Source organism: Phyllostomus hastatus, unplaced genomic scaffold (assembly GCF_019186645.2).
Source record: "Phyllostomus hastatus isolate PE091 unplaced genomic scaffold, TTU_PhHast_1.1 phas_scaffold_1066, whole genome shotgun sequence".
NCBI classification, from domain to species: Eukaryota; Metazoa; Chordata; class Mammalia; order Chiroptera; family Phyllostomidae; genus Phyllostomus; species Phyllostomus hastatus.
The window spans coordinates 24,272,669-24,289,217 of record NW_025334004.1 but is presented as its reverse complement, the minus strand read 5'-3'; the positions used below and the strand labels follow the sequence as shown (position 1 = coordinate 24,289,217).

General features: G+C 36.2%; 1 protein-coding gene across 1 annotated transcript in view; it reads right to left on the bottom strand.

Annotated features, from left to right (window-relative positions):
* The window catches only part of ATRNL1 (attractin like 1), a 506,174-nt gene that overhangs the window by 387,849 nt on the left and 101,776 nt on the right, over nt 1–16,549 (bottom strand). The window contains exons 11-15 of the mRNA XM_045854498.1: nt 16,191–16,275; nt 14,701–14,909; nt 13,802–13,920; nt 9,745–9,877; nt 5,130–5,311 (exon numbers count right to left, since the gene is read on the bottom strand). Coding sequence (XP_045710454.1) covers nt 5,130–5,311; nt 9,745–9,877; nt 13,802–13,920; nt 14,701–14,909; nt 16,191–16,275 — 728 coding nt within the window. The remainder of the gene's footprint in view (nt 1–5,129; nt 5,312–9,744; nt 9,878–13,801; nt 13,921–14,700; nt 14,910–16,190; nt 16,276–16,549) is intronic.

Sequence of the window (16,549 nt, the reverse complement as noted above, 5' to 3'; positions counted from 1 at the left end):
TGGATTTTTCAGGCTCTTAGAACATGTCTTGGCGAAGATCTCTTTATGTTTAATATACGTGACAATCTTTGGAATTCAGGGATCTGGGGTGTCCAACCTTTGCTGTTTCTGGGCCACACTAGAAGAAGAAGAGTTGTCTTGGCCACACATTAAATTCACAAACATTAAGGAAAGCTGATGAGCAAAAAAAAGGTTTTAAGTAAATTTATGATTGTGTGTTGGGCCACATTCATAGCCATCCTGGGCCACATGTGACCCCTTGGCTGCAGCTTGGACACCCCCGAATTCTAGATATTCATTATTTCTGGGTTTTTATTTATTTTTTAAATTTTTACTGTATTTCTTAATTACCATTTAGTCCCCTTATACCTCCCCACCCCTCACAATCACCACACTGCTGCCCATGTCCATGAGTCCTTTTTCCTTTTTGTTTAATCCCTCGACCCCCTAACCTTCCCCACTTAGCTGTCACCCTGCCCTATGAGTCTGTTTCTATTTTGCTTGTTAGTTCAGTTTGTTCATTCAATTCTACATATGAGTAAATCATACAGTACTTGTCTTTCTTGGACTGGTTTATTTCACTTAGCATATTTCTTTAAATAAATTTCTGCTTCTTTCTCTTTTCTGTGCTTTCTGGAACCCCTATAATGCAATCATTGTTATTTATGGTCTATCATAAGTCACGTAAACTTTATTAACTCTTTTTCATTCTTTTTTCTTTTTTTCCTCTGGCTGAGTCATTTCAAATGATATGTCTGAGATCACTGATTCTTTCTACTGCTTGACAAGAGGCTGTTGTTGAAGCCCTTTATGGAATTGTATGGTTTGGTCATCATGTCCTTCAACTTCATAATTTCTGTTTCGTTCTTTTTTGTGGTTTCCGTGTCTTTGTTGAACTCAGTTTGTTCATGTGTTGTTTTCTAGTATTGTTCGGTTGTCTGTGTTCTCCTGTAGCTCACTGAGCGTCTTCTAGATGACTATTATGAATTCTCACTCAGGCGGTTTGTAGGTCTCCATCCCTTCAACCTTGGTCACTGGTGCTTTATATTATTCGTTCTGCAGTCTCGCGGTTCCCAGACTTTTCATCCTCCCTAGAGCCTGGTATTGGTGTCTGGGCACTAAAGGAACCAGTCCCCTCCTCCTGTCTTTACAGACTAGTTTCAACAGGGAAAGCCCTTCCCTGTCAGCCCACCCAGAGGTTCTGGCTGGCTGTTTGCTGGGCTCCGAGTGCACTTACTGCTAGAGTCCTTGGGTGGGCCGGCCTGCTGCCCACCTATTGCTGTCAGTGAGTGACCAGGCCCAGAACCTTGGTCCACAGGGACATACCTAGTGCTTGGGTCCAGAGGGTAAGGGGGGGAGGACCAGGCCCCTAGGTCTGCTGGAGCCTAGGGCCACAGGGGGTCATCCCGAAGGCTGGGTCCATGGGTACCAACTTGGAGCTTGAAGCCACAGAGGCCAGCTGGGCACGGGGGCATGCCTGGTACCCGGGTCCATGGGGACTGGCCCAGCCCCAGGGTACAGAGGGCTAGCCTAAAGCTGGTGTCCACAGCAAAGTCAGGTGCTCAGTTCACTCTTCCCTTTCGATGAGGGTGGTATTCACAGGTTTCACTGCCCTGTGCAGCCTTGAGGAAAGGATGATGGCAGGTAATATGGACCTGCCTTGTCTACCCTCTTCCTTGGGTCCTTTCTTATTTCTGGGTTCCTCGCAGGTGCTGTGATCTCTCACCTGGATGCCTCACTTCCTGTAAGAGTGTTTTTGTACACAGACAGCTAGCTGTTCAAATTGATGCTTCTCTGAGGGGATAATCCCTGTAAACTCCCCATCTATCTTCTCCCTCACATCATTCTTAAACACTTATACCTTAATATACATGACAATAATTTTCTTTTCTGAGTTACTAAGCTAATAAGATTATACTACAATGTTAAGTGGTTTGAAAACTCCACATCATGGAGTTTCTAAACTCCACTTTTTTTTTCCCTAAATTATGGACTATACCTCTCTGTTTGATTCTCTAACAAAATAGAAATAAGAGATACATATCCAGTATTTATTCTCGATATATTGCATGAATGGTCATAGAGAGCTTATAAAGGTGGCTGTAGACCCAGACATTTGTAAGAGTATAAATACACTTTAAAACAAATTTCAAAATGTTTACATAGTTAACACAACAAATATTCCTTAAATAAAATTAAAACAGGTATCTTCATCGTGACAGTAGACCTCATGTAACCTAGTGGAGTACTGTCCACATAGTAGGTAGTCAATAAATTCTGCTAAACAAAGTTCATTAGAACAGAGGTAGTTATTTCCCACCAGCCAGTTCCTGAGACAGAGATAGCACTTAATAAATAATGTTTCTAATTACAAATATTCACATGCTGCTATGCCTTGTGATCCTCATATCTTCCATATATTACTCTGAAAGATATTTTTATAACAAAAAAAGCTATAACTTTCTCACAGTTCTTGATAATAACAGCAGGAGTCAATCCAACATAGATATTTCAAATTAATGACTGCGCTTCCCTGTACAGCTACCCTGCCTCCACTTCCGAACTCTCCACAGTAGAGACAAGTCACTTAAAATGAAGTATGACTCCCTAACTCATCATGATAAGAACCTTCAAGGAAGAGGACAAGAACAGAAAAATGAAGCAGTTGATAAAACATTTAAAGTAACTATTACCCAGTAAATGGACTGGACAGGCAGTTGAAAATGGAAGATAAATTACTGTATTAAGAAAATTCACAGTCGCATACCATACATCATTGCAACGTTTCATTAGCCATTTCCGATAAGTAAATGGTCATTTGACCCAGGCTATCTCTTTCAAGTATATGAATTTGTTGATCTTTATTTGCCAAGGAAAGGTTATCTTAAGTTTACCCAACTGCAATAACTCAGAATATAATTTATTTTATATGAAGATACGCTTAATGGAATGTCACCTTGCAGAAGTTTCTACCTGTGAAATTTTGCTAAAGCTTAACTCTCTAATGAAAAAGAATATTCTTCACTCACAGGGCATGCTAATCCACAAACTATGAAATCTAAGTATATCATACATCCAAAATAATAGCCCATTCTTCATGACAAAAATAAGCAAGAAAAAAATGAACAACTAAATCAAGTATTCTTGAAATATGCAACTTCTAAAATAGCATATTTCAGGGTTACAGTGTAAGGAGTAAAAATAGTATTTTATAAACAATGAAAAAAGCAACAGAGTACTAATGCCAAATACTAGTAGTACTTTCTATAACTCCAAGGATGTAGACTGACCAATAATAAGCTCTTTCTAAGTGATACATATTCGGTAGAACTAATTTCCAAGTGTTCACTGGAAACTGTCTCTCAATTTTGTAATTAAAGAAATGAAGCTCCTGTGTTCACCTGGATATAAACAGAGCTTATGTTGTATGGTCCATGTGAATAAAAATAAAACTTTTCAAATAGACCTTGTCACGTTCTTCTGAACTATTAAAAATATCTAAAGGTCTGTCCTACAGGACGTGTACCCCTCCTACCGTATACATCTTATCCTTCAGCCAGAAGGCTGGTATCTCTCAAACAAACTCTGTTTAATCAATTATTTCGAAGTGAAATAAGTCAGACAGAGAAAGACACGTACTGTATGATCTCACTTATTGTGGAATCTTTAAAAAAGGAATGGGGACAACTATAATTGCACCACAATTTTTTAAAAAGAAAAACCCTAATTAGGTGTGTAAAAACAAAAAAGCTCATAGAGCCCTGGCTGGTGTAGCTCAGTGGATTGGGCGTGGGCTGCGAACCAAAGTGTCGCAGGTTCGATTCCCAGTCAGGGTACATGCCTGGGTTGCAGGCCACGGCCCCCAGCAACCACACACTGATGTCTCTCTCTCTCTCTCTCTCTCTCTCTCTCTCTCTCTCTCTCTCTCTTTCTCCTTCCCTTCCCTCTCTAAAAATAAATAAATAAAATCTTAAAAAAAAAAGAAAAGCTCATAGATACAGAGGAAAAAAAGACTGGTGGGTGCCACAGGTGGGGGCTGGGGGTGGGTGAAATGGGCAAAGGGGGTGAAAAGGTACAAACATCCAGTAATAACACTAGTCATGAGTTGGACAGCATGGTGGTCATATTTAAAAACACCGTATTGCATATTTGAAAGTTGTTGAAAGAGTAGATCTTAAAACTCATTACAAGAAAAAAACATTTTTTGTAAATATGTATAGCAACAGATCTTAACTAGATTTATTTGGTGGTAATTTTCCTCATATGTTGTATACCTGAAACTAATATAATGTTATATGTCAATTAGATCTCAATTTTTAAAAATGCCCTCAAAGTATTTCAAGTAAGTACATGAACTAAGGTATTTCAAAAGCAGATTTAGTAAATTATTTCCAAATCTCCTATTTAATGTATTCTTAGTGATTGACTGTAGTTTAACATCCCAAGAACGGAAAACAAATATTGTCAATTTCTCTTAGAAATTTCTTATAAAATGATATTGTGATATCATTTTCAAGAATTTGGTATTCATTTCCATCTTCTGTGGAAATATATTCCATAAAACAACTCTTAACAAAATTGAAACTGTTTCCAAGTACTGTATGTTACAATATCTTCCAGATGCTTTAAAAATTGGTTTTAGTCCTACTGATCACTAGTATATTATTTCAAGCAAGTCTATATCTAGAAGAATAACAGAATTCAAAAACTTACCTCACAGTGCATGCTCACACACACGTACAGAATGTGCACGTATACAAACGTAGTCAGTGTATTTGTCGGTCCAGTGTTTTTATTGAGAGGGATTGTTCAAGTACAAAGTAATAATACTCCAACACAAATTATTAAACCTTAGGCCATATTTTTAAGTCTAGTCACGTGAGGTGAGTTCTTTGTGAGACAATGCATTGGTTTACTGCACAAAATATGAGGAAACCACCTTAGAAAACCTTATTCCTAAACACACATACTGAATGAATCCTCCACCAGGTCACCTTTGAAATCAGTTCACTTTTACTTCCAAGATGTAGTGAAAATAATGTATTAAGATACAAAACAAGAATGAATCATTGCCAATAATTATAGGATCATCAGCATATTTCCGTAATATAAATAAGTATAGTTGTTACCTGCGTCGTATACTTTTGTATTTCATCCAGAACAAAGTCTACTTCTTTTGAGGTCCTTAATGAAGCAAGATTTCCATTAAGGCTGTAGCAATAAACTTTGGCGGTGTCATAGCTTTCTCTACTGGTGTTGATTTTGAGACAAGCATCCCCAATATGATTCCATCCTTCTCCACAAAGATGAGCTAGGGAAAAAATTACAATTTATTTTGAGATTACCAAAAAGCAAGTGTATTTTCACTTATTTCAGAATTCTAAATACAATTTCTGTATCTGTTTAAATAACTGAACAATAAAATATTTAAATATACCAACAAAGTATACTAAACAAAATTTACCTAATAGTTTAGTAGAGAAAGAGAACAGAAGATTTTGAATTCTTCCTTAATTCTTAATCTGTTAAAACGTGTTAGCTGTTTGCTAGACTTTCTTTGTAAATCTGCTGTGTTGGAATACGGTTCTCCACAAGTAAAATGCTTACTATGTATATATCCCAAAGTCAACTTACATAATAAAAGATCACTCCAAAACAAAAACAACCAACATATAACAAAAGCAATTTCAAAGTTATCCCTACAAGTGTAGCTAATTGTATTCCAAATCTAATTTCCACAGCCCGAGGTACACTATTAATATTTTGATATGTTTGGTTCTTTGATTCTTTAATTATAATTGTGGAGAGAGAACCCTCATTTCATTATATTTAGAGAAAAAGCTATAATCTTTGCTTTTTAATACTTATTTTTACACAGTTATTCAGGTCTTTCTAAAGTTTTAACACACTATTCAGTAATAGTGGCTTAACCTTAAAGTTTAAATTGAACCTAAAACAGGACCTAGTTCTAGAACACGGATTAATAAATATATTGCAAAGGCACGCACTAGAGTGCGCTAATGAACAATGCAATGTTTCATGAACGCGCTGTTCTGTAAGATTCGACTACATTTTAGTTTCCGCGTCACATTAAACACACCGGTGCCCCTGCCCCTGCAGCCTCGGATGCGGTAACGCAGTCTCTGCGGAACTGTTCGAAAGCACCTCTTCCTAAACATGTTAGCCTGAGACCCTTGTAACTCTTGACGACTCCACAGGTCTTTCCTTTACCCACTTCCAATTTGGTTTTGACCATATAAAAACTAAAGCTGATCATTTAAAGATGTATTTGTTTATTTAAAGTTGTAATGTAAAATTCAGACTGACAGTGGACAGAGGGTAGTGGGCTTGGGGAACTGGCTGAAGAGGTGGAGGGATTAAGAAGTGCCAAACGGTCGTCACAGCGAGGTGACAGACATGTGAAGCACAGCACAGGAACACAGTCGATAATACTGTGACAACCATGTACATGGCCAGTGAGGACCGGAACCAGCTGGGGCACCACTCTGTAAACTACAGGACCGTCCAGCTGTGTCTGAAACTAACACATGGTAATGCTGACTGCAAACCATAGTGAAAAAACTAAAAAAAAAAAAAAAAAAAGATAAATAGATAAATAAAACTCATTAGAAATACACTCCCCCAGCTTCTAGGATGTCCTGCCCTTTTATGCCGTAATTCAGGCCCAAAGGGGATGTGTCATCCAATTCTCTCCCTGAGAGAGAGTAGCTGACAGTTGCAATTAGGCCATTCGCATCAAACAATTCAGATGTACTGATAACGGAAGTGGGGAATGAGCCGATGAAACATTCGTTCATTGAAGATGCCAGGGTGTGGCTATTCAGTGTCCTCTGATCTTCTTTCCATGTTTCTATATATTTGAAATTGTTCATATAAAATGTTTGGGAAAAATATTACAAATTAAAATAAATAGCATATTTAGTTTTTTTTTTAAATGATAGTATCCAAAACAAAATAGTGAAAAGTGTATCACTATTTTACATCTGTGCGAACCTCTTTAATGGTGGATGAGTATAAGACAACTGTATTCTCTTATCTGCTTCTCCATTCAATGTATTGGAATCATACATTACATGGCCTTTGGAAAACGCTACAGTAATCCCATTACAGAATGAGAATTAAAAATGCAAATAATATCTTAGTATTATGAGTTTTGACCTCACGGACCCGTTAAAAGGGCCCATGAACAGGAGACTCTGTTTCTTTAATAACTGCTGTTGTATTAAATTGAGCACCAAGAATAGCACACAGTTCCTGGAACACAGTAAGCCCTCAATAAACCATAATTATCATCTAATAAGATTGCTTAAAACACCTTTGTTTTCATTTCTAGGCTACACACACAGCAACCTTCCTGTCTTCTAGAATTGGAAGTACCAAATGACTTCAAGGCTATAGTACAAAAATTCTATTAAATTAAGGATTTTTCTTACGTCATCAAATCAAAGAAGGGTTTAGGTGGGTTTTTTGTTTGTTTGTTTTTGGCCAATTCACCTTTTTTCCCCCCAAGGCCAAAAATATCCAATGACAAATTATACAAATAAAAACAAGTGCATGGGCCTTTGAAGCTAAACTAACTGAAACCACTGAACCAAATGTTTTGATGCTTGAGGCTTTTGTCCCTATTGGGTATCGACTCAGCTTTCAAGTTAAAAAGATAGCAGTAAATTTGCCAAATGAGTTGAGTGAGATAAATTCAAACTTCCAAATTTACATGAGACCAATTTAAAAAATGCAGTTCACGAATTTTCATGGACAAGTGCCACTGCTATAGACTGGGCTCCCCATTCCGACCATTCACCGCCTTGGGACGAGCTGGAAGAAAAACATACTATGGTGTAGTAAATATGAACACAGAACAAGCGAAGCTGGTATATAACACCACATTTTACGGTATTTGTTGTATTTTATTTTTTATTCTTCAAAATGTTAGGCTGTTCAAATGGAGCCATTATACTAGACCACAGTTTTTTCCTGGGCAGTGAGTAGGTAGGATCTACCAATATAACTTTATTGTTATTTCTCAAAACTTCCAATGGTAACCAAATCCCTTTCTTATTGAAGTAATCTTCCTTTAAATATACACATTCCTTTCAGTGAAATACTATTTTGGCCCAGGATTTACTATGTATTTTTAAAGAGATTTTGTATTTTTACTTATCAATAGGTTGATTTTAGAATTTAACGCTTAGAAATCAGTATTACTTTTGCCCTGGCTGGTGTGGCTCAGTGGATTCAGTGCCCGCCTGCGAACCAAAGGGTCGCCGGTTCCATTCCCAGTCAGGGCACATGCCTGAATTATGGGCCAGTTTTCCAGTAGGGGGCAGGAGAAAGGCAACCACACATTGATATTCTTCTCCCTCTCTTTCTCCCTCCCTTCCTCTCTCTCTAAAAATAAATAAATAAATAAATAAATAAAATCTTTAAGAAAAAGAAATCAATATTACTTTCAAGTTCAATGTCATCTCAGTACTGCTTCTCAAATCCTGCCCACTGAATTACTATTCTCTAATTTTCTCAAAGTTTGCACACATAAATATATCACAATATATTGTGAGCTTTAAAGGTTTGCTATGGCTGGGTAGCTCAGTTGGTTAGAGCATCATCCCAATACTTCAAGGTTGTGGGTTTGATCCCAGTCAGGGCACATACGAGCATCAACCAATGAACCAATGAATGCATAAATAAATGGAACAACAAATCAATCTCTCTCTCTCTCCCCCACCCCCATCCTGTTCCTCTCTCCCCCAAAATCAAGAAATAAAAATTAAAAAATAAATGAAAACTTTAAAGGTCAACATATAAACAAAATTCAAAATTCAAATAAACATTCCAACATCTCAGTAGCACTTATCAGGGCAATCTAAGTTTTATTTAATTACATGAACTTGTAAGAAAGACATGAATCCCATGATGGAATTTAATATATTTTAAAATTACATAGGCTTAGAAATTTTTTTTGCAAAGAAATAAAAAGACAAACAAAAAGCACGGGACACAGAAAGGCGTATAATCAAACAGAGAATACCCAGTCAACAGTCACTTCTATTACAATCACGCAATTCTGAGCAAGTCACTCAGCCAGTGTATCTCAGTTTATCTGTGTCACGGGAAGATGAAACTGGCTAATTATTTATATAACTTTTTCATTTACTGATTTTCCCTTTCAGATTTAAAAAGAATAGTGGTTCAGGTCTACTAAGAGGAGTGTGTGAACAATAAAAAAAATAAACTGAAATTGCTTTTTAAAGCGATCTTTGCTCTCATTGGCAGAATTTCGATTCTCATTAAATCATATAATATTTATTACAAGTGTTCCCATTTAGAATTTAAAAAGCAGTCGGGAAAATACAGTTCCCATAATTTAAAAAAAAAAGCACTTAAAAATCAAATCAAATATGTCAAAATGTTAACATCTGTTAAAATTTGGCTATCTGTAGGGGTGCTTATTACTTTCTATGTTAAGACATCAATTTTTAAAATTGGAAGGGGATTCTATCAAGTCAACAGGAGGAAAAATACAAGAAACCTAAGACATCTTAAAAGAAGTGCAAGCAAACATACAAATATCCTTGTGGAAGCAAAGCTGCCATTGTTTCAACAGTACCGGTTTATTTGCTCTTGATTTCATTTTGGAGAAGGGAACATTCTGCTAAAAGCTCTTTGCAATAACGCTGCCCATCTGTGGACTGGGGAGCTCGTTGAGCGAACTGACATTTTTACCTGGTAAAGCCTGGCACTCTTGTTGTCTCTGATCCCACTGGCAGTTCAAGTTCAGTGAGCAGGTTTTACAGCTGGTAAGTTTGTTACAAATCTGCTCATTTTTCACATAGCATTTGGTGTAGTTTTTCACAAACTAGAAAGTTAAAAGATAAAACGTTACTTTTCACCTTTGTACAGCAATGATTCTTAAACTTCAGCGTAAATAAATTACCTGGTGCCGTTGTAGATACAAATTCCTAACCCCAAGTTCAATTCTACTGAATCAGAATCTCTCTTTATTCATTAATTTAGTTACACTACAGTTCTTGGAATTGGAATATGTACATACTGGACAGTATGGGCAAATTACACAATTTGAAACAGAACCCATCTAATGAAAACATTTGCTATTGAATTGGGTAGCAGACTTCCAAGTCAACAAATAAAGCCAATGCACAAAGCCATCTCTCTTAATGATCACATGAAAGAATTCCAGTCATCATAAAACTATCATGCAAATCCCTGGAATGAAGTGGAAATGATAAGCAGTAAAAATTTAAGAGATGCTCTATCAGAATACAATAAATTTTTAAAATGAATTATTCTCTCAATAACTCAAACTAATTTTATTCCCACAGACATTAAATATTGGTTTTGGTTCATTGATGTTTCTCCTGTATTTATCACATTGCCTTTATCCAGGCTGCAAACAACCTGCAGAAGCTACTTTTTAAAAAAAATGTTATTGATTGATTTTTAGAGAAACATTGCTTTGTTGTTCCCCTTATTTATGCATTCACCGGTTGCTTCGTGTATGTGCCCTGACCAGGAATCGAACCCGCAATGTTGGCGTACTGAGAGGACAATGCTCTAACCAACAAACCTACCCAGCCAGAACTGTAGTATGTAACCGTGTTTCAATTAATTTCGGCACTAAGAGTTTAAAAGTTAAAAGAGAAAAACACAGGCAACATAGGAACTTTAGTGGCAGTCCCTACGTACACCGAGGTTCCCATATTTCACATACTATCAATATCTATGGCACAGCCTACCTCGTCAAAATTGGGTATTACATTCCTGGCTCAACTCTTCCTGGGACGCTTCTTTGCAGGAAAAGTCATGAAGGACGTCCTGCTACCTCCTGGGTCCCACTTCCCCCCAGTTTTCTCACTAAGGTATAAATGCTCGCCTCAGGCTTGCTCATATAAGGAAGCTAAACACTTCCTTTCAGTCAGTAAACTTAAAATTTAAAGTTTAGTAATAACTATCCCATGTAGAAAAACAGCTAAAGCAATCTTCATCCTCTTAGATACTTTTAAATATCCCCACCAAATATCTACTTGTCAACTCTTACATTTTCCTACACAAAACACATCGTAGCCCCCTTCAGTGAGGAGATGTTCATTCCTTTAGGGCAAATTACACAGACTATAAGGTAATGTAAAAAGTACACAGGTACTGGTGTTTGTCTTTATGCATCCAAAAATAGCAGCAAATACAATTTTTAAGATCTCACATTACTTTGTGACTCTTACTCAACCATCATATTTTCATTAGAAACATATTAATCTCCTTGTTATTTATTCTAATTCAGTTTTTGTTTTCATATAGCATATAAATCAGTATTAGTCTATATGATCATCGTAGTTCCCAACCCTCGCCAGCTAACAAGAGAAATAAATTTACTCGACTCTTTGGACAAATAGAATTACTGAGATGCCAAACATCATCTTAGAATGAGGGAAAGAATAACATACAAAAGCCGGATCTTAGAATAACAATGACATCATTACAGCCACCCTCCAAGTAACTAACTATACTGCTCTTCATTAATGACGGTACAGTCACTGACTGGTGCTGAACCAGGACAATAGATGAAACCATCTTTCATTTGCACGCCGGGCCAATTTAATCAATTATGGAAGAAAGCTGAGAGCTATTCTGAAACATGGCTGGCATTTTTTGGCCTCATGAAGCAGATGAACATTGTAAACAGACTACGAAGACTAACCATTACTGGTCTTCACTCTAACATAGAAGGGAATTTAAAATGAAAAGCTGGGAGAAGTAAGCAGGCTATTTGAACTATGAGAGCTCAATATTTGCAACTCGCAGTAAATATGATTAAATAATGAAATAGGGTATCAGTGGACATCATTTACACGGAAATCTCGTGGACCTTTCTGTACCCATTAGCATTTGGTTTAGCTTAATCACCAGACATCGCGATAAAACTGTCTGAAAGACACATTACATCAAAGTCTAAATTACAAGTGAGTACCATCTGCTCACTTACACCACCTCGCCCACTGCTTTCCTTGTTAACGCAGCATTAGCAAAAATAAAATAGAGAGCAAAAAAAGCACCTTATAAAATGAATACTTGATAGCAAATTGATATCCCACAACTTTTGGGATATGCATATTTTCACTTAGGGTCAATGTCCAGACACAGGTGAACTCAGGGTTATTCAACAAAGCTTCAAATAAAATCTGCTTGCAGTTTTTACCTACTGACATTCTCCATGTTAGTCCTTTATACTCCCTTATACCTCGTTCTACTTCCCTCCTCCTGTTTCCACATGACTCACCGCCATAACTCATGAGACGAACATTAATCCACCAAGCATGAAAAAGTACTTCAGATTTTCAAAGATGAGTCACGTCAGAGTAACATTCAAACAAATAAAATGGAAGTATGTATTGTTGTTAAAGTAACTTGCATCCCTAGAATGCATACAGGGTGGGGCACAAGTAGGTTTCCAGTTGCTTGTGTGGAAAATAGCACAGTCATTCATAAATAATAACACAAGAATAAACTCTGTTTTGCATACTCACACTGTAAACCTGCTTTTTGCCTGTATTTCAAAACCACTTGTATGAAAGCAAAAAGATTCAACTGATGAGTCAGTAACTAAAAATTGTCCTCCATTTTGAGTTTTGAATATTATTGTAGAATAGAATCATAAAACTTAATATTTTGAAATATGACTGGTTAGTGCAGAAAATTTTCAGATGACACAGAAGTTTTTTTTTTACTTATTTTCCAACCCCCTTTTCTTTACCTTTCATCTCTGCCTGCTATTTTGAAAAACAAACAGGCACTTTTGTTGATTAATAAAAATTTAGAGAAAAACAATGTATATTGTATTTAGTTGAAAATCAGTATGCATATTAGAAATTTAAGCTATAGCCCAACTGGGGAAACTTTAATCCTATTAAATACATTTTTTTAAATACTTTTTAAATTTTTATTTCGATTTGTTGACATCTAACACACAGGACATTTTCAGTACCCACTTAAAAGGTTAAATTTTGCGGCTCTTAATCAGTTTTCACCTGTCATGAATATTCATTTTATGATGTTTTCAAGCACCTACCTAAAGCAGGGTGCCTCGATCCCACCGCTACTGAGAATTCGAGCCAGATAACTGTCTGTGGGAGGTCTGCCCACGCACTGTGGGACGTTCAGCGGCATCCCTGTCCTCTACCGCCTAGATGCTACCGTCAGCCACACAGTCATGACAACCAGAAACGTCCACGCACATGGCCTAATGTCCCTCAGAGGACAACACTGCCTCCGGCTGAGAAGCACTGATCTCAGCACAGACGTTGAATAAAAGAGAAGCCGACACGGCCACGGCCTCGGGTTAAACTTTACACACAGGGTATGTAAATGACGTGCTAGACCACACCACCACTGACGAGATCTCCCTGGAAATGATTTCGATAAGTCCCTATAATCCTATTTCCATCAGCACTGGAGACAGCATTTTACAGCCATAAATCTTTTTATTTTAAATCAGCTTTGTAAGAATTTTCCCAATCTTGTCCATGAAAAGAAGCAAAAGTTACTGGACTCAAAATGGAACCCACACTGACAAATTTGAACAACAAATGGCGGACTGAACTGACAATGTACTAAGAGTGCGATGTAATAAGGGAATAAAACATTCCCTGCAAGTTTTCTAAATGCCTTGATGTGAGAAGGGCTATTTTTTGCAGCCCTACTACGTGCTAGGCCAGTGATTACACAGCAGCAACGTTAAGTCCATGACCGTGTACCCTCGAGTACTGACCACACTGCAGTTGCTGCTGGCCGACATGCACTTCTTGTCGTCACACCACTGACACCCGTTAGTGTTGGCCGTGCAGCTGGCACAGTCGGCGTATCTGTAACACCTGTCATCAGAAGCCACTGCAATGCGAACGGGGGAGAGAGACACATCAGAATGCGAGTGGAAATGTCACGCTTCTTGATTCACGCATTTTCAACATCTGTTTAAGAATCGCTCAGACATTTTTAAACCATAAATATGAGCATCAATATCAACATAAGTTCTTCAGTATGAAGTCAGCTTCGTGGTTAATTGTGTTTACAAGGTTTTAAATACGTCCTGCCTTCATCTTAATTACTGAATCTACACGATCTATAGCTATTTGAAATGTCCACATTATGGAGGAGGGAGAAAACACTCACAGGTAATTTTATGAACAAAATGTATTACTATATATCTAAAAGAAAACATTATTAATCATTGAAATTACAGAAATTGTTTTTAACTTCATGGTCTGGCTTGGCAATAATTCAGGAAGAAAAAAATAATACCAAGTGCATAATAAATTACTTCATTTTGTTTCTTTGAAGCATATAATATTTCTTAGAAAGAATTATTTGAAGTCATTTTTCACTCACATAGGAAAATAATTTTTATATATGATCATGTTATGTATAAAATATTGATATGTAATTTTACATGCAGAATTTTTAAAAGAAAACTAAAAATAGCTAATAAAGATATTAAATTATTAATTGCCGTCTAGTTCAAACATTAGATTCCTAATTAGAGGATTATAAATTTTTAATTTCTGAAAACTACAAAGGTAATTCTCACAAGCAGAATGCATTTCTACATCTAGCCAAGTAGAGAGGCTATGTGCCAGAGATGTGAGAAAGAAAAGAAAAAACAGCTTTTACCTGTTTTAGGAGGGCACTTTGCTCTAAGAATATTATTCGTATTCCCGGATTCCCAAGATTCACAGTAATTTTTATTCCAAATACATTTTATCCCTGGACCAGCATTTTTACAAAGTTCTTCATCTCTAAAAGCCTTGCAATTTGGAGGTTTGTATACAAGGATGTCATTAAGGAGTACACTAGAAAATCCTCCGAATATATACATGGACCTAATAAAAACAGAACAAGAATCTTAAAGAAACACTATTAACAAAAGTCTCTGTTGAGTGTATTACTTTTAAAAATGAATTTAAATATATATTTTACATTATTTTACCGAGGGAGGAAACAATGTTTTAGAAATAGATACTCGCTGTACATGTATTATAAGGTACACTGTAGAACTGCTATCTAAAATTGTGATTTTTAAATACAGACATAAAATTTAGAAATTAGATAAGGAGACCTTCTTACAGTATTTTACTATCCTCTTATAAAATTCACAAAAAGAGTAAAATAGTCAAAAAGATTTTCAAAATTTCAATTTATAAAGAAAATCCCAGACAATCACTGAATTGATTAGTATTCCCAATGCCAAAGATGAGTGACATGCCCTGACAGTAACACTGTTATCTCTAAAAATACTATTAATATAATAAATGGAAAAAGTCGGAAAACACTTCGATAATACCTTCTATTATTTAAGAGAAGTAAAATAGAAATCAACAAAACACAATTTGTCAACAGAGAAGCCTAAAGTTTATATATTTACACTCTGAATTTCATGTACTACTATTTTGAAAGCCAACTGATACCAATTACAGTTTCATTGTGGTTAACTTTTACCTGCTTTTAGTATTATATTGGAGAATGCTGACATAATTTGAGTAAAATGGAAATAAAATGAACGTATAAACATGGTCTTACGAATTATACATTTTAAGCTAATGAATGAGCTAGCATATTTTTACTATCGCTTGAGTCCATATTACCACATTTTTGCTACGGAAATAGAAAAATCATACAAACTTGTAAGAGGAAGGTAACTTAAAGATCACCCAGCCCAAATTCCCAGTGGATTTAAGGATATTCAAATCCAGAGGGGTTAAAAGACTTGTCAAAAAGCATGCATTTGTAATGACAACTGAAATGAATTCTCCTCACTACCCTTGCTCTCTTGGATAGAAACAGGAACTACTAGCCTTTCTATCACTTCAGTGTCATCTTTTTAAAGGAAGTCATTCACTATCTGGTCTCTGGAGAAAGGAAAAGAAGGCGGGACTGCCTTTCTTAAGTGTCTGAAGTTGCACCTCAGCACCTTTCCCTCGACGACCCCCTGCCCCTTAAACACATTTAAACACAGAAAGAATGGAGAATACGGTTAATGAGCCAAAAGGTACTCCACGGTACAGCAGGGATACATAAAATCAAATGCCATTAAGTACAAATGATAGTTCTGAAAGGATAACAGAATATGCAGAGAGTAAAACTGATAAATGTATTTCTTTTACCCATTAATGACAACTGCAGAGTGTCCAAATCTGTTGACGTCTCTATGAAGATTTGGTTTCGGTAATATTTTCCATTCATCACAAGCTAGGAAAAAAAAAAAGAGACCAGAAGAACAAAAAATTAAAATAAAAAATTAATACAAATACTAAAAAACAATCATTGGTCATATTAATGATATAATACATAAAGTCAGAAAGCCTTTCATTAATTTTTCATGACCTACAATTTAGGTTACTCAACTAGCATTATCTCTTAAATAGAAATGGCTTTTGCCTAAAATTCCCACAAATAAATTTATGTGTATGAGAATAAAGGAAATGAAAGAAAAGAAAATGGGTGTATTTTATATTAGAAAATA